This window comes from Rhamphochromis longiceps, linkage group LG23 (genome assembly GCF_057381845.1).
Source record: "Rhamphochromis longiceps isolate RC_006_pf linkage group LG23, R_longiceps_female_GT1.1, whole genome shotgun sequence".
Taxonomy (NCBI): Eukaryota; Metazoa; Chordata; class Actinopteri; order Cichliformes; family Cichlidae; genus Rhamphochromis; species Rhamphochromis longiceps.
Window position 1 is genome coordinate 19,138,968 of NC_140578.1, and position 18,137 is coordinate 19,157,104.

An 18,137-nucleotide genomic window follows, 5' to 3' on the forward strand; every position below is an offset into this window, starting at 1 on the left:
TTATTTTAAAAATGAGAGATCTTATTTATGTAATCACACACTGAAACATAAACCTGCCTCACCACTGCTGCTTTCAATAGATCACATTCCTGAAGAAACAGGAATATTGGAAAAATTAGCAGCTATCTTTAAAAAATAGATAGGACCCGTTTTAGTCAGTAACCAGGTTTTGTAAGATAAAATTAAGCCATATCTTGGTCAGTTATTAAAGCATGTACTAAGAGGCTTTGAAGAGTGAAACGTAACTGTTGAAGAATCCACATTTAACTGTTTCTTTTGTCTTTGATTCAGTTGAGGATACTTCAATAAAAATTCTTTCTTTGTAATTTTGTTTGCTGACATTTTTTTTTACTGGCCTCTGATTGATGTAGACAGGTGTCATTACTGGTGAATTATTTTCTTTTACTAAATCTATGTTTATCTTTAGCCAGCAGTTTCAGAATTTATTTAATGTCAGCTGCTCTGGTCCCTGGAAGACAATGGACAATAGCTGATGTATTGTCTTGCTTTCCATTTTCTCAAAATTGAGTCGCCAATAACCAGAGTTTGTTTCTTCCTCGTAGATGTTTCACCAACTGGGAAAAAGCTCTTTGAAACGTGAACAGACTGGTAGTGTGCCAGCACAGAGGCTTCTATTTAGGACTACACTGCACCCATATCCTCATCCAGCCAGCCTGAGTTCCTGGATGCTCAGGACATTCTACTCTGAACTAATGTTAACTAAGGTACCTTTGCTTACAGAGACTAATGGATATTGACCACATACAGGACTTTCGAGGGTGGGGAACTAGGTCTCTAATTCACTTAGTCTTTCCTCCACAGCTACAAACAGCCCACATTTATTACAAGTATCTTAATTGTTAAAGGAGGCCTTGGCGTAAAATGCTTGTAAATTCAGTAGAAATCTAGTAATAGAAGTCATAAAGTCCATGCTTGTGGTAGTATTAATAGCAGTAGTAGCAGGATCGTGAGTAGTTCTAGGTAGTCCGAAGACGTGCAATTAGTGGGGTTAGGTTAATTGGTGCCATAGCCGTGAATGTAAATGCAAACGACTGTCTGTCTCTCTGGCTACGTCCACACTAATGCATTTTTGTTTGAAAACGCATCGTTTTCTCCTTGGCCTCCCGTCCACACTGAGACGGCGTTTTCGCTCAAGGAAAATGCAGCGTTTTGAAAACGCTTTACAAAACGCAATGATTTGAAAACGGTGTTTTCGCGTCACAGTATGGACCGTGAAAACGAAGACTTTCTAAAACAATGACGCATGTTAGTTATATGATGCAGTCACATGATCAATTAAACTAAGATAGCGGAGGGCATTATACAGCAGTTGTTTTGTTTGCTCTCAATTTTGACAGCCCTATTAAAGATTAATATCAGTCTGTACATGCTCCAGATAGCTTTTCTTCGATTTCTTTAACTCTCTCTCTCTTTCAACTCTGCGAAAATGACTGTAAACGCTAGTGTGGACGCGGAGCATTTCAGACAAAAACGCCGTTATAAATTTATCCGGGCTAGTGTGGACATAGCCTCTGTGTTAGCCCTGCTTGCCCCATCCCTAAGCCTATGGTAGGATTTACGGCAGCACTATGTGACCGAACTGGATATAAAAATAATGATGTTTTTGCTTGTTTCCATTGTTTATGCCATGACTTGTTTCCTGAAAAAAAAAAGTGTATTATGTAAAACTAAAGTCAGCAAAGGGAAGTGATTTAATGTGGTCATCATGTACAGCTTACAAGGAAAACACGACTACTCAGAAAGAGCTGTTTTTTTCATTATTTGTCATGATCAATATGGAGCAACTGTTGTTCTCAATAATTAGAATAGTAGAAGTCCCATTAATAGAACAAATAGAGGGGTAGACTAATTATAGATGTAGTAAACTTTCTAAAAGTGCTGATTCTTGTTTGTGTTTGTGGAAAGACTTTTACTTTCTTGCAAGAATTCTATGGAATAACTGTAAAAAATAACACAGTAAAAGGTCAGTAATTTCATGTGGTAATCGTACACAATGTTCCACACATACTCCAAATGATGTCACTAAAATTTTGTTGTCATCATTTCCTGATCAAAGTACCTGGATTTAACTTGTCTCCTCAGGTCCTCTTTTAAAGGCCAATTCATATATAAAATGATCCCTTCAAGGCCCATCACTCTGGATCTGCTGGTGTTTACAGTGCAGCTGAACACAAAGTCATTAATATTCCAGATACTGATGATCATTACACATGTGTACAAATAAGTCGATTATGTACTACAGAAGGGGCAACATGGTGGGTAGCACCGAGCGGTTAGGTCCTGGGTTTGAATCCACCATCTGGCCGTGGCCTTTCTGTGTGGAGTTTGCATGTCCTCTGCAGGTCCTCCGGCTTCCTCCCATAGTCAAAAGATGTGCTTTGTGTGGTTTGATTAATTGGTTATGAATTGAATGGTTGTCTATCTCTCTGTGTTAGCCTGCGACAGACTGGCGACCTTTCCAGGGTGTACCCTGACTAGCAGACCTAGAAGTACAAGATAGAGTTGGGTCTGTAGTGTCAGTACTACCAAATGGTGTAGTACGTGTTTTGGCAGTGTTATAGTACTAGAAAATGTGCCACCTCATTGAAGTTATTATCTACTTTGATTTGTTTTACTTAATATGTGTATGAATGTGTTTCTGCAGTAACAGCTTGGAGACAAGAGGTGAAGCCACTTGATCAGCTGGGACATGATGAGCTGACTGATTGTGTGAAACAGGAAGTGTAGAGCAATAATTTGTCAATCACATCAGAGCTGAGCTGCTTTCAGACGACTCCGTCTTGTTGTGGATGCTGAAGCTGATCATGGTTCTCCTGTGGATGATCCTGTTGGTGGTTCTGCTCTGTGCAGAGGCCGAGAACGTGATTCTAACTCTAACCTGCTCTTATGGCAGTTCAGGTAAACACTGGTACAGTCAGTTCAGATGATGCATCAGGTGCAATGTGTCACTTACAGTTTCTATGTACTGCTTTTTGATTTTGAAGCCAACGTTTAATTCTGAGAAACACAGAGTGATTGGATTGACTGAAGGAGATTTTTTATGCTGTGCACATGTTCTGCCTCATCTCATATAAGCACCCAGCTTCTTTTACAAAAAAAAAGAAAGCTTCTAAGTTGCAATGTGTAAAAATAAAGCAGCAAATAAAGTACTTTATTTTCAGGTGGTAACAATGATCAGTAGGACCTCACTTAAATAATTTTACTGAAGCTTAAATGATGACAGAGCTGTAGGAATGAACTCTAATCTATAAAAGCACCATTATGCACTAACACACATGTGGAAGAAGACGTTCTTATCAACTCAGAGCCTCCAAGTCCAGCAGCAAACGTGCTGAGATTGAACTTTCTTCCCTTTCATTGTTTTAGTGTTTCAGTATGTTGGAGCTCCCTGCTGCAGGTCCACCTGAGTCAGAGTGTCATGGAGACATTCATGATCTGATCAGCCTATGAATGACTGGCTGTTTAAACCAATCAGGAGAGTGCTGCGTCTGAAGGCTGAGACCTTAAAACAGTTAACTTTCTTGCATTTGTATTAAGCTGTGTGGGTGATAATTGATTTTTAAGCAAAAGAGTTAAGTCCCTATTTTAAAATATATTTCAATCAGTGCTCCCACTCAGCTGATGGTTTTCAGTTGGAAAACCATCATTGTTGGCTGCAGCTGAGTGTGAGGTGACTGGCATGGTGATTGTGTCATGATTCTCAAGTGGAAACGTGCAGAGTACCCACTTCTAACTGGGTAAAAGATGTTGTTTCAAGTGAAGTTTTAGGGAAATCGGAGCAGAAACTTATCAGACAGACTGGTGCAGCATGTGAAGTGGGGGGGACTCTGCGCCACTCTGTGGTGCTGAAGAGAGAGCTGTGCTTACCATTGGAAAGAAAATGGGCCCTAGACCTGGAAGTTGCAGCTGGACTGGACATCTCTCTTAAGGGGAGCTAGCTTAACTACCACTCAGTAAATGTGTTGTTTCTCTCGTTTTGTGGTTGTGTCCTGTTGACAAATGCTGGGACAAAGCTGAGGAAGACAGCATTTTTTTTATCATGTAGGATGAGTTTGTTATTGGTTTACGGCTGTTGGTTTACCTGCTCAGGTTCAGGTTGCGTGTGCGTGTCCATAGTTCAGCTGACCTTCGCCCTGCTAGGCTAAGTAAACAGTCTTCCAGCCAACCCAGGTGGCCTTGCATGGAATGGGAAGGAACAGACTAAACACAGTCGTTATCAGGGTGTTTTGTTCAGCTCTGGCCTTGCAGCTGGCGCCAGAGGGGTATCCGCATAAGTGATGGTATTTTTTACTTTATTGCGAACAGCTCATATGAATTTCAAAGCAGTTCTACAGTCCAACACTGGTCTCTCAATCTCCCGTTGGAGAGCCGCGAGCTTGCGTTCTGTGATGTTGTCATTTCTTGTGCTCAAGCAGCCAATTTCTGAGAACTCACGGCAGTGTGCCTCCCCGAGATGTCATCCGATGAAGTATGAAGCTGTTAGAACCCACATTAACCCACATGCCACACTACTGCCTGGAAGTGGTAAAGTTTTAGTTCCTGTGCGACATTAAGGGGATTTGTTTTCGGTTTTGGTTTTGTTTGTGTTTTTCAGACGTCACACTGACTGAAGTCACCATGTAAAGTAGGAAGTGTAGAGCACTTCTGTGTCAGAGTCCATCAGAGCTGAGCTGCTTTCAGACGACTCCGTCTTGTTGTGGATGCTGAAGCTGATCATGGTTCTCCTGTGGATGATCCTGTTGGTGCTTCTGCTCTGTGCAGAGGCCGAGAACGTGACCGAGGTCAGAGGAGAGCTGGGGACCAATGTCACTCTAACCTGCTCCAATCAGACATCAGACCCACACTGGTACATGGAGATCCACAGTCAGTTCAGAGCAGGTATCGGCCGCAGTTTTTCCTCAGCAGGCTCTACCTACTGCTCTCCTGGTTTTGAAACCAAGTTCTCAATCACGGGAAACAAACTGATAATTAAAAACTTGACAGCAGAGGACTGCAGGCTTTACTTCTGTGGCATCAAGAGAGATGGCAGCATTCATTTTGTGGAATCTTTCCACCTCGTCTCAAGTAAGTAGCCAAGTTTTTTTTTTTTTTTTTTGGTTTGTTTTTTTTTTTTTGCTTATTGCTGTAAAACATATGAACATATGACTAACAAATGATTAGTTAGTTCTCAGGCTTTATGACGTATTTGCAGAAAAGCAGGTTTTGAGCAGGCTAACAGGATTTCTCTTTTCTGTTTTGCATGTTTTAATTTGTTATCTATTACCACGTTCTTTACTTTTTGCATTCGCTCTGTTCTCATGTCTGACCTTCATAGTCATTAGTATTAGTAAGTGTGAGAATGAATGCAAATGGAATGAGATCATGTGTTATTTTTTTCACATCCAAACTTCCCACCATTTGTTTTGACTCAAACTCTCCTCTGTGAAGGTCCAGCGTGGTGGGTTTTAACATGTCCTGAGATACTGTAAAAGAAAACTTTGGCAGTGAGAACCTAACAAGTAATAACTCAACTTGTGAGCTTGATATATTTTTCTTTTTCCTTTTTTGGAACTTACACTGGGTACAAAAAAGTTCCTTGCAGCTTCAAAGTTGGATTTCATAAGGCAAACTGCTGCACCTATTCTGATTTCCTTGATTTCTTGAGTGAAAGCGATCCTTTCTTTGGATAAAAAGAATAAAAAGAAATTAATAATTAACACAAAAACCCCAGCAGAGCAATAAGATGGTGTATTGATACAGGTAACTAGATGGGTTTTTTGTTGTTGTTGTTTAAAGAAATAAGAGTTTTTTCTATCATGGCTGTATACTACCTTATATATCTGATATATGAAAAGTATGTTTTTCAATGAAAATTTATAGATGGTGGGCGTGTTTCAAGTTGCTGATTTGTAACTATAACATGTTCTCAGTTGATCTTTTTGCCTCTTTGTTTCCAGATGTCATTGTTCCTCCCAACGACCCACAGAACGACTGCTATAAGAGTCACCTCATCATCATCTGTGTCTCAGAATGACAAAGGCAGCCACTAATAATCAGTGAGTGTGTCACAGTAGATAAATTTAGCACATTTTCTAACTTCAGATCACAGTATCTAATGTTTGAATAGATGTTTCTGGCAGCACATATTAGAAGTGTTGGTCAAACTTCAGTCCGTATTTCTTTTAATCATTTTGCACTTTGACCAATCACTCTTACAAGTGAGGAAGCAGCTTTATACTGTCAGCGACTGCACAGAAATCTGTGTATTATAAGAATATATCTGGATCTGTACATCTGGATAAACAAGAAGTGACTCACAGCTCTGTTGGCAGGTTTTGTCATCATATTGCTGTGCTTGAAGAGGAGAAAATGCTACGACTGATGCTTCAGGTCACATCTGTAATGCTACAGAGCTACTGCGGGCTGTGCAGGTAAGTAAAAACTGTGACTGCTAACAAAACTGATGCTGTGTGTGCTGCATAAACCATGACTACTGACAGTACTGGTACTAGGATCACTCTCTATAATGTTTAAAAAATGTTCGGCTGCTATGATGAACATTAACAGGCATTAAGTCGTAATGACAAAATGGAAATATGCATGTGATGTCTTCTGAAATTAATAGAATCTAAAACAGCTTTGTTCGTTTAAGATTCCTGGTCATTTATGTTTGCTGCTTCAGATCATCCAGGTGTGCGTTATCACAGTCATACAGTTTTCCCAAGACAGGACGTTCCAACAAATTCACCCCAGTCCACCATGCAATAGTATCCTCCTCTGTCACACTGATCTTCTCTGAGGTCTTCTTCTTTTCCTCTTTTACTGCCTGGCAGCTCCATATTTAACATAATTTGTCCAATATATCTACTACCCATCCTCTATGTGCGCCCAAAACATCTCAGCCTTGTCTCTATAACTTTTGATTTACCCCATTATTAATGTTTTCATGTGCATTTGGATGAGCTGCATCAGGGACAAACATAATCAAAGTAATGCGACATCACAGCCTCTCTAGCTTTAGCTCCAAACCGCTCAGCCTGAACTGTCCCTCTGATATACTCATTTCTCAGCCATCATCTCCCAACTGTACATCAGCAGGTCTCACTGTGGTTGGGTTAAAGTCATACAGAAATGGTTACTTCAAATTATTGCTCCTAAAGTTGCTTCTGTGAGCTATTAAATCATGAATTATATTTAGTTTTTCACAAAACTCCTTCCAGCTTCCAGTGGGCTCAGCAAACACTTTTCTGGTGGGTTTATGGCCTCAGGAGCTCCTTTCAGGTCTTACTGAATAAAACATGATGTTCATTTAGGAAGTCATGGTAACATTAGTGCAGAAAGAATGAAAAGCAGGGCATAACTTAGGGCAGGGCTGGTGCCTTACTCAATTGTGAGGTATGGTTTCTTCAGGAACACCAGTGTTTTGGCACGAAAAACATGATGATCAAGTCAAATGAATGAGATGAACCAGGGTCAAAATATTATCTTCAAAGCCAAAGTGAAGCAGCAAAAACCTCATTTTTCCTAATATAGACTTGAGTCTGGCTCTAAAAAAGACAGTTGCCCACAGACCCACATGTTAAAATGCTAAAAAGTTTTGATCTCTATAGCTATTTTACTCCTTCAGTGTTGCTGCTAACGCTGCAAAGACTATCACTGTAGCTATTAAAAGTTACAGTGATAGTAGTAATACTATCTAATAGTACTACTTGTACTACCCTGTACTGATTACTCATTTTCTGTTTCAGGGTAGGCGACCCTCTTTCAGCAAGACATCACGGGATTTGATTCATTCATTTCATTTTTTCATGTGTAGTATCAGTACACAGTATATTTCATGATTTGTTGTAACAGTATTAAAAAGTAATTTGTCTGCTTCCACTTTGTTTCACTGTTTAATAAAAATTACATTTATTACAATGTAATATTTGTTCTTTTAATCCATATTTCTATTTCTAATCTATTTCTTGACCGTGGGAACATTTAAGAAGATCAGAAGACACCGTACAATTTAAAATGAGCCTTTTATGTCATGTAGCAGCCAGTCCAAAAAACAAAACAAAAAAGCTGTTACTTTAAACATGTCACTGTCATCTCTGGTACAATGATTTTGCTGTTAAAGTTGCTGTTGTTCTCATTACTAGCGTCACTACTGCAGTATTGTCATTAAATCATTGAGCTGCAGAAAACAGTTGAATATCTCTAATACTAAACCAAGCTACTGCGTTTAAGCAAGGGTCAATGTAATTCTACTTCCTGAGCGCTTGTTCGTTTTTGTGGTTTTTAAAAAAATCTGATGTCATATCAAGTGACCATCTGAAAAAGGAAGTGTAGAGCACTTCCCTCTTAGAATCACATCAGAGCTGAGCTGCTTTCAGACGACTCCGTCTTGTTGTGGATGCTGAAGCTGATCATGGTTCTCCTGTGGATGATCCTGTTGGTGCTTCTGCTCTGTGCAGAGGCCGAGAACGTGACCGAGGTCAGAGGAGAGCTGGGGACCGATGTCACTCTAACCTGCTCCAATCAGACATCAGACAGATACTGGTACATGGAGATCCACAGTCAGTTCAGAGCATGTATTGGCCGCAGTTTTTCTTCAGCAGGCTCTACCTACTGCTCTCCTGGTTTTGAATCCAAATTCTCAATCCTGGGAAACAAACTTGTGATTAAAAACTATACAGCAGAGGACTGCAGGCTTTACTTCTGTGGCATCAAGAGAGGTGGCAGCATTCATTTTGTGGAGACTTTCCACCTTTTGTTAGGTAAGTACCCAACTTTCAATTTACTTTATTGCTGCAAAACAAATTAGTTGGTGTTCAGATCGCATGATGTATTTGTAGAAATGCACATTTTGAGCTGTCTAACAGGAGTTTTGACTGTTTCAACATGTTTAGGAAAGCTGTGACCACATTCTTGCAGTAATGTGGGATGTATGTGAATATTTGTTCTTAACCTCTAACAATACCATTGGGCTATGGTGACAGTCTTTTAAGCCCATGTGCATGTGAGCATGGATAGACTCGTGGTATATGGCAATAAACACACATGTAAAATGGAAAATATGGCAAATGTGTTTGTTAACAATAAAATAAAATTGAGGGGCAAAAAGAGTTTTGTCTTCTTCATCAATACAGCAGTTATGCAACAGGAAAAAAAAACTGATAATACTCAATAAGTAAAGCATTGTTTTACAATTATGGTGGCGATGAGGCTGAACAAGTGGTCTGTTTGTGGAAACGTCTACTTTTCATAAATCATCTTAATCTGGTCAACAGATATAGAAATTGTCTATAATCTACTGACTTGTGCTTTACTGATTACTTTGAGGTCACCATTGGATCTAGCTGGAGGTGAGGGTTTCAGTAGTATTGTAGTCATATGGTTCCTGATTCAGAATAATTTGACTTTGATGACCATTCTGTTGAAAATTATGAAATCAATACGTTGAGAAATGAGCTCAAGTGCTACATTGTCCCCGCCCCCACAACCAATAGACAGCAGAAACTAAAAATTGGCCCTTCTTTCAAATGCCTCCACTAAAAAAGCATCAGAAGAGCTATTCTGCCGAATACTGCTGTCGTCACAGATGGTGTGAAAGTGTGCTTGACCATTGGTGTCTTGGCTCCATGGTAATACTAAACACAAATAAAAAAAATAAAAAAAAACAGTCCTCTTTAGTCAAATTAGGATGAGTGGCGAGGAACTCGTGTCCCATTTGCTTTGTTTGTACTTCATGTGTGAGCATTAGATCAGGGCACCAACACCAGAAGACATCTCGTGCATATCTAAATAAGAACGAGTTGTATACTTACAGTTGGTAGGTAGCTGATGTTCTTGTTCGTGTGTCAATTAAATATTTTCCTTTTCTCTACATTTAAGTTGCCTCAGAAATCAAAGTTAATTTAACTTGTTAGTACCTTAGTTTGGATCACTGGTTGTGATTGGAGATGTGAATCTTCTGCACTGTTTTCAGAATAATTTGTCAACAAAATGCCCCGATTGGAAACTTTAATTATCATAACTGTAACGGTTCTAAAGAAATAAAACAATACTTTTTTTTCTTTTTTTCCATTGATTATCTCTCCTTTGTTCCTCTTTCATCTTTCTCCAGATGCCTCCAACAGCAACCTGCTGAAGGACTGCATCATGACTCAGTTCATCCTCATGATATCCGTCTCAGTTGCCGCTGTCATCATCCTGATAATGGGTGAGTGTGAGTGGAGATAAGTTTAGGAGATTCTGGTCTGAACTGTAAATACCGACATCCACTACTGGACGAGCCACACTATTCACCGATGAACACGACCCAAATTTATCTATCACAGCGTTCACTGGAGCTTTAAAAGCTGGTAATTTAAAAAAATAATAAAATAAAATGAAAAATGACTCACTGACATCTGTACTAAAGGAACAGTTAGGACACAAATACTTGAGCTCAGCTACATGCTCTGTCCTCATATTGTGACCTCTGGTTTGGTAATATTTGCACAGACTTTTTGAGAAGAGCATACTAATAGTGTTAGTCACATTTAACCTGAGGCTTGTCACCCATGATTAATTAATTTCAGTGCTCTGATGTGTTTTATGTATTTTTAAACATGATTCTATCTTTTCAAACACACTAAAGTTTGATATTTTAAGTATTTTCTGATTAACTTTGATCAAAAAGTTCTTTTAATATCAGGAAAAAGAGCCTCTACAAGAACACCCACATCCTTCATTGACTGAATCACAATCATAACACAATTTCTGATCTTTCATTAATGTCTGTTGTTAATCGACTGATCTGTTGCCCAGCAACCATTAGTAAATAGTAGAAATAACTGCTAGATAGTTTTTGTACACTATTTTCCTTATTTAGTTCTTTAACATAATATAATATAATATAATATATATATATTTTTTCTTTCGAATATATCTCTAATTTAGGTTTTCTTGCTGAACCCTAATCGTCTGTGAATTTCCCCAGTGTGGGATTAGTAAGTTTATGTCTAGGAAAATGATGATGAGTCCATCATTTATAATTTGTGCCAATCCAAATCACTTAAAAAAGTATGTCAACAACATTCACCTTAGTGAACAATGCTGATCAAACGGAGTTCTTGTAGTTTGTATTTTTGACGTGGGTTTTATTTTTTATTTTGAGTTTTTGATTTCAAGTCAGTAAAGCTTCAGTTTGTTTGTTTTCTCTCATTTCAGTTTAGCTTTTCTAAGTTTCAGTTTTACTTTTAGTTCCCTTAAATATTGTGATATAGAGGACATTTATCATGGGATTTTCAGAACTTCAGAATAAACATTACAACCCAACCTCTCTCTGAAAAGCCAGTTAGTCATGTAGACACCCTGAGTCTCAGTGAAAAGATGAGACAAACCTCTTCAGAGAGGAAGTGTGGACAAAGATGTTCAAATTGACAAATAACCTGTATATTTTTGTTTTATTTTAGTGTTTCAGTAATTTTCTTTTGCTTGAATATCTTATTTGATTTATTTTGTTGTTGTTTTTTTATTTTACTTGACTAAATCATTTTGAGAATAGCAGCAGTATTCAGACCGGATCATATTCTTACATTCATTATGAGACATTCTGTCCTGACTGTGAGTTTGAAGGTGGAGTGACTCAATGATCTGTTGGCAGGTGGGGTTTTGGTACTGCTGTGTTCGAGGAAGAACAAAAGCAGCAAACAGGTGGAAGAGCCTTCAGCTCACATCTACGAGAACGCAGAAACACTGTGGGCTATTCAGGTAAACAAACCTTCCACTGTTACTGACAGAACTGATACTGTGAGTTTTAATTTTGCATTACAAATATTTTTCTAGCAACTCCACAATCCTATATATCTGTATATTTAACACAGAAGAGGATATCACATTACAATGCTGTGTCACAATATAAAATAGCATCATACTATAACAATCATAGTGTATGTGAATAGGTTTGTACGCTGTCTGCTTCCCATGGACAGTGTGTGGGTTTGCTACTCTAGTCAATTTAAACTGTATGAAGTCTTCATGGCCTTGAGTTTGCTCTATGTCCACACAGTTAGATGTAGCTGGCACCATTTAACCACACTTCAGACCGATTATGATCAGTTCAAAACACAGATACTAGTGCTGAAAATGTTCATTTTAGGCCTTCAACAAGGAACTTAACTAACCAGCCGTAGAGGTCAACGCATTATCTTTTTGAGCTGTGTAGCACTTTTCTACTCTGAGCACCCACAATGCATAGAATCTGCTGAGCCACAGTCACCCTAACATCTCTAAAAACTGTTTTATGTTTGCATCTGGTGATGACGCTGCTATTGGTACCTATGATATCAATACCACTGCTTAAAGTGCTAACACAATATTGCTTCTTCCCTATACTTATGTTGTGTTTCAGGGCAAGGTGATCCAGCCCTACCGAGCAAGACATCACTGAACGAGTTCTTTCAGACGCTACAAGACTTCATTTGTTGTATTTCATTGAAAAACATACAAACGTTTGCGCACGTTTCTTCTCTGCGGCAAATACATAAATTTTTTGTTAGTGCTGTCAGCGTTAATCTTGTTAAAATTATGTTAACGCCATAACCGCGTTAACACGACAAATCTGCATTAGCGAGTTAATGCGGATCGCCCCGTGCTTGGGGCTGCGCAGTGTCAACGCATAGATTTGCCACGTCAATGCGGTTATGGCGCTAACGTCATTTTAACGAGATTAACGCTGACAGCACTACATTTTGTGTATTATCAGGCTTGTTGGAAGACATCTGTCCACTTCAGATGTAAAACTTTCAAATCATATGGAAAGTTGTGTATCTTAAGCTGTCAAACGCTGTCAAGCTGGAATCTGAAAGCAGACAATGGTTCAAACTTTAAGGGTTCATTTTGCAGTATTAGTATAAGGTGGAGGCAATAACAGTATTTATGATAGTAACAGAAATTTTACATAGGTAGTAGTTTTCGTTAAAGTTCTTGAAAATGGAGTAGTAACCTATTAATAGATGTAGTGAAGTCTACGTTTGTGGTAGAATAACAGTAAGGATTATGGGTAGTTTTTGCAGGACCTGTACATTTTATAGCTTTACTGTCAGACAGGATGGGGTTAGTGGGTAAAACATTTCCTGGCTTCTTCTTTTCTGCAAAGATTCTGGCAACGCCTGAAGAAAAAATAGAAAAGAGGAAATAATTGGATGTGCTAATTTTACAAAGGTTTCCAGGAAATATGGCTACTCCGCATGATTTCACCATTAAAATCCTAGTGTCATCACTTCTTCTGCACACAACAACGTCTTTGTGTTACACCAGCTGATTGTATTGGCAGGTTCGTCAGACCCACTGAGATATCTGACGTACTACATCTTTTGGTGTGCAGCTGATCACTTATGTAACAGATGGTCACTACAGTCATGTGTAAAAAGTAGACTTTTGCCTTGAATAAAAGTTTATAACTCTGTCAGGCTGGAGATGGAGGGCAGACCTTTTTTCTTATTTGACTGTTTCAGACGTTTTACAATCATAGCAGTAACAGTAACTACTGTACTGTTTGTACTTCTGCTTTTAGTTTTCTCTTATTGTTAGCAACATAGATGGTAGTAGGATTTTTAATGATTAACTTATTAATAGATATAGTAAAGGCTGCCCTAGAAGTAGTAATACCCTTGGTTAACGGTAGTTGTAGCACAGGACCTGTAAAACCATGCAGATAGTAAAAGATGGAGTTTGTCTTTGACTCATTTGTCTGTTTCCACTTGTTTGTTTCACTGTGTAATTTTTTACTTTTTACTTAATTTTAATTTATATTTAACTGACTTTTTTAAATTTTCAAGTCACTTTCTTTTCAGTATCAGCTATGAGCTGTTGTTAAGGGAAGATTTACAATGTTCAGAAAATACATTACGATCCGAGCAGAACTTCATTTTTTTCATTTTATTTCAATTTGTATTTTAAGTTCAGTTTAATGTCATTCCTCTGTGATTTACCATCTCAACACTTACATTTCCTCTCACTAATAACATGTGTGATACATATATATGATGCAGAGTAGATACAGAGCTCCTGTAATGTCTAATTTATTAAAACAGGTTCAGACTGCACCAGCGTCTCTGAGAAATTAACTGGCTGAATGAATGCACAAAGTTTAACCAGTTTTGCTGTAAATATTACCAGTTAGTCATGCAACCCTTTTAATTACATTTTTTTATTGTATACATCAAGATTAATGCTTGAACTACTGAGTTTTGTTTTGTTTTTCTTTTTGTGAGATACATGATGACAGGAAATCCAAATTACAAGCACCTGATTTCACAGAGCGTGACGCACTGCCTGAAATTAAACAGCATAGAAAGTATTTAAAGTGAGCTCAGGCTCAAACATCTGCAGCAGTAATATTAATCATATTAATATTTTAATAATCCATGAAATCCATTTGATAATAATTCACAATATACAGCTACAGTTACATGTGTAGTGGGGCTTTCATAGGATTTTTTTTTTGTTACTTTTTCTTAAAATAATCCTCTACCTTTTGACTGTCATGGATTTGCGGTGTAGCAGGCAGGATGTAGGACTGATAAAAAAAGGGTGAACTGAAAGAGGCAGCTTTATGTTGGCTGTAAATGACTCTTCACACATACAGGAAAGAAAACCAAAAGCAAGGAACTAGAAATATGAACTTAAATCAAAACACAATTAAACTTGGACACTAAGGAACTAAACTGGGAAACAGAGAGCTAGAAAACTACGAGGAGCACGGAGGAAAAAACACACAGCAAAGAGAATGCCCACAAAGGTTACAGACATGACAACAAGCAGGGGAAGACTGAGGACTAACATACACAGGCCGGCTAACGAGAGGATGGGGAACAGGAAGCACACATGTGGGACTAATTGATGTGATGAGACAGGGGAAAAGCAAAACTCAAAAACACTGAACACTGGAGTAGCAAAGTAACACAGGAAGCATGACAGATAGACGTGGACGTGATACTGAGACATAGAAACATGACAGACAGTGGGAACAGTGGGGACATGAAGCACAGAGACAAAAGTAACAATACCCAGGACACAGGAAAGACATAGAGACAAAACTAAGCCTGGGCATAAAACACTGAGAACAGAAACTTAGAAACCAGGAACTGTATAATACAAAACTTAAAAAGTATAACTAAACCCAAAAAACACAAACACTGGGTAGTCAGACCCAGTGCCCTGTCATTGACATTGTCTGCTAGTGGCAAATTTTAAGGTGATCACTAGAGAAGTGACAGATTTTACAGTTTGTCAGCCAAGGAAGGAGTGCAGCAAGCTTTCATGTTTCTCTTGCTTTCTTTCATGTAAAAGTTTGTTCCTCATTTCTTCTTTTACTTCCTATAAAGGTTATTGCATGCCACTGGTAGTACCAAAGGGTGCACGCTTGTGTTTTATTTTGTAGCAGTATTATGGTACTCTTTACATTACTTGAAGTGTCAGATCACATAACAATTGGACTCAATATTACATTTTCAAATAAAACCTATAGTTAAATGTATAGAAATGTGATTTTTTTTCTCGGACCACACATTTTGGTCTAGATTCCCCCCAAAAAGAGAGACATTTTTCAAAAATCAGGCGGTCTGTCCTTCAAGCGCAAGTCCTGTACCAGAGACCTTACACCTTCCTCCATCTCTTCCCCCTGAGCTTCTCCAAAGCAACGAGGGACAGCGATGGCTTGCCACTAGTTGTTAACCTTCACTAAAGCTGTTTGTGTACTGTGATGAGCTCTGAAACCTGATTAGAACTCAGTAAGCAGTTTTATAACTACTCTTTCAAGACATTTTGAGATGAAAGTAAGGTTAAAGATTGGCCTGTAATTGGCCAAGATGGCTGTTTCAAAGTGATGGCATTTTAAGAAATTATTTAATTATTGCCAGCTTTAACTACCGTGGCACATAGCCCCTTAATAGATATAGTATTTATGATTGAAGCATTAATTAATGGTGGAACTTCATTGAGCAGTCTTGTCTTGAGTTCTCCTGCTGAGTACATCTGCACTGGATAGCGATGCACCGTAGCTCCTTTACAAAATTCTCTCCATTAACCCTTTATATCAGCTAAACCAAGTTTAAACCAACCAAAAAAATGCACATGCCAAATTTATTTACAGAGCAAATTCCATTACATGTAATGTGTGCACCAAGAGATAAAAACATAAGAAACTATATACAGTGGGGCAAAAAAGTATTTAGTCAGCCACCGATTGTGCAAGTTCCCCCACCTAAAATGATGACAGAGGTCAGTAATTTGCACCAGAGGTACACTTCAACTGTGAGAGACAGAATGTGAAAAAAAAATCCATGAATCCACATGGTAGGATTTGTAAAGAATTTATTCGTAAATTAGGGTGGAAAATAAGTATTTGGTCAATAACAAAAATACAACTCAATACTTTGTAACATAACCTTTGTTGGCAATAACAGAGGTCAAACGTTTACTATAGGTCTTTACCAGGTTTGCACACACAGTAGCTGGTATTTTGGCCCATTCCTCCATGCAGATCTTCTCGAGAGCAGTGATGTTTCGGGGCTGTCGCCGAGCAACACGGACTTTCAACTCCCGCCACAGATTTTCTATGGGGTTGAGGTCTGGAGACTGGCTAGGCCACTCCAGGACTTTCAAATGCTTCTTACGGAGCCACTCCTTTGTTGCCCGGGCGGTGTGTTTTGGATCATTGTCATGTTGGAAGACCCAGCCTCGTTTCATCTTCAAAGTTCTCACTGATGGAAGGAGGTTTTGGCTCAAAATCTCACGATACATGGCCCCATTCATTCTGTCCTTAACACGGATCAGTCGTCCTGTCCCCTTGGCAGAAAAACAGCCCCATAGCATGATGTTTCCACCCCCATGCTTCACAGTAGGTATGGTGTTCTTGGGATGCAACTCAGTATTCTTCTTCCTCCAAACACGACGAGTTGAGTTTATACCAAAAAGTTCTACTTTGGTTTCATCTGACCACATGACATTCTCCCAATCCTCTGCTGTATCATCCATGTGCTCTCTGGCAAACTTCAGACGGGCCGGGACATGCACTGGCTTCAGCAGCGGAACACGTCTGGCACTGCGGGATTTGATTCCCTGCCGTTGTAGTGTGTTACTGATGGTGACCTTTGTTACTTTGGTCCCAGCTCTCTGCAGGTCATTCACCAGGTCCCCCCGTGTGGTTCTGGGATCTTTGCTCACCGTTCTCATGATCATTTTGACCCCACGGGATGAGATCTTGCGTGGAGCCCCAGATCGAGGGAGATTATCAGTGGTCTTGTATGTCTTCCATTTTCTGATGATTGCTCCCACAGTTGATTTTTTCACACCAAGCTGCTTGCCTATTGTAGATTCACTCTTCCCAGTCTGGTGCAGGTCTACAATACTTTTCCTGGTGTCCTTCGAAAGCTCTTTGGTCTTGGCCATGGCGGAGTTTGGAGTCTGACTGTTTGAGGCTGTGGACAGGTGTCTTTTATACAGATGATGAGTTCAAACAGGTGCCATTCATACAGGTAACGAGTGGGGGACAGAAAAGCTTCTTACAGAAGACGTTACAGGTCTGTGAGAGCCAGAGATTTTCCATGTTTGAGGTGACCGAATACTTATTTTCCACCCTAATTTACGAATAAATTCTTTACAAATCCTACCATGTGGATTCATGGATTTTTTTTTCACATTCTGTCTCTCACAGTTGAAGTGTACCTCTGGTGCAAATTACTGACCTCTGTCACCATTTTAAGTGGGGGAACTTGCACAATCGGTGGCTGACTAAATACTTTTTTGCAGACAGCTATTATGTCTGTACCCTGGTAAGACACAACATGGCAGCTACAAGGACTCTTTCATTTATTAAGACCATCAGTGTGTATTGCTCCAAATCAAGCATATAATATTAAATGAATATTGCTGGATCAGCTACTTCTACTTAAAACATATTAGAACATGACTAAGCACAAAATCACCAAGAATAACATCTTATAAGTGCTGCGTAAGCGCGTGCGGCCTTCCAAGCTCAAAGCCTTTGCCCTCCATAAATCAGCCAGACTCGCGCTGGCTGTAACTTTTAACCTTTAATTAACTTGAGCACAACTCTAAAATAAGCAACAAACTGCAATGTGTATGGAATGATCATGGTTACA

At 39.0% G+C, this 18,137-nt stretch overlaps 2 protein-coding genes across 4 annotated transcripts in view; both read left to right on the forward strand.

Annotated features, from left to right (window-relative positions):
• LOC146641743 (uncharacterized) overlaps positions 1-18,137 on the forward strand; it is a 142,461-nt gene that overhangs the window by 112,016 nt on the left and 12,308 nt on the right. For all 3 annotated transcript variants that reach the window (XM_085397585.1, XM_085397584.1, XM_085397586.1), the window contains one exon: positions 564-725. In XM_085397585.1, coding sequence (XP_085253711.1) covers positions 564-725 — 162 coding nt within the window. The remainder of the gene's footprint in view (positions 1-563; positions 726-18,137) is intronic.
• On the forward strand, positions 6,333-15,771 carry LOC146641747 (uncharacterized). Its single transcript, XM_085397590.1, has 5 exons — positions 6,333-6,431; positions 7,749-8,762; positions 10,112-10,207; positions 11,636-11,742; positions 12,383-15,771. Exons 2-5 carry the CDS (start codon positions 8,399-8,401, stop codon positions 12,419-12,421), a joined length of 606 nt encoding a protein of 201 aa, XP_085253716.1. The 5' UTR covers positions 6,333-6,431; positions 7,749-8,398; the 3' UTR covers positions 12,422-15,771.

What these genes read in the sequence shown, in the direction of transcription:
- LOC146641747 (XM_085397590.1), top strand. Translation starts at nt 8,399, where the DNA reads ATGCTGAAGCTGATCATGGTTCTCCTGTGGATGATCCTGTTGGTGCTT. An exon ending in GACTTTCCACCTTTTGTTAG is followed by an intron (nt 8,763 to 10,111) that starts GTAAGTACCCAA and finishes ATCTTTCTCCAG; the next exon opens with ATGCCTCCAACAGCAACCTG. An exon ending in AAACACTGTGGGCTATTCAG is followed by an intron (nt 11,743 to 12,382) that starts GTAAACAAACCT and finishes GTTGTGTTTCAG; the next exon opens with GGCAAGGTGATCCAGCCCTA.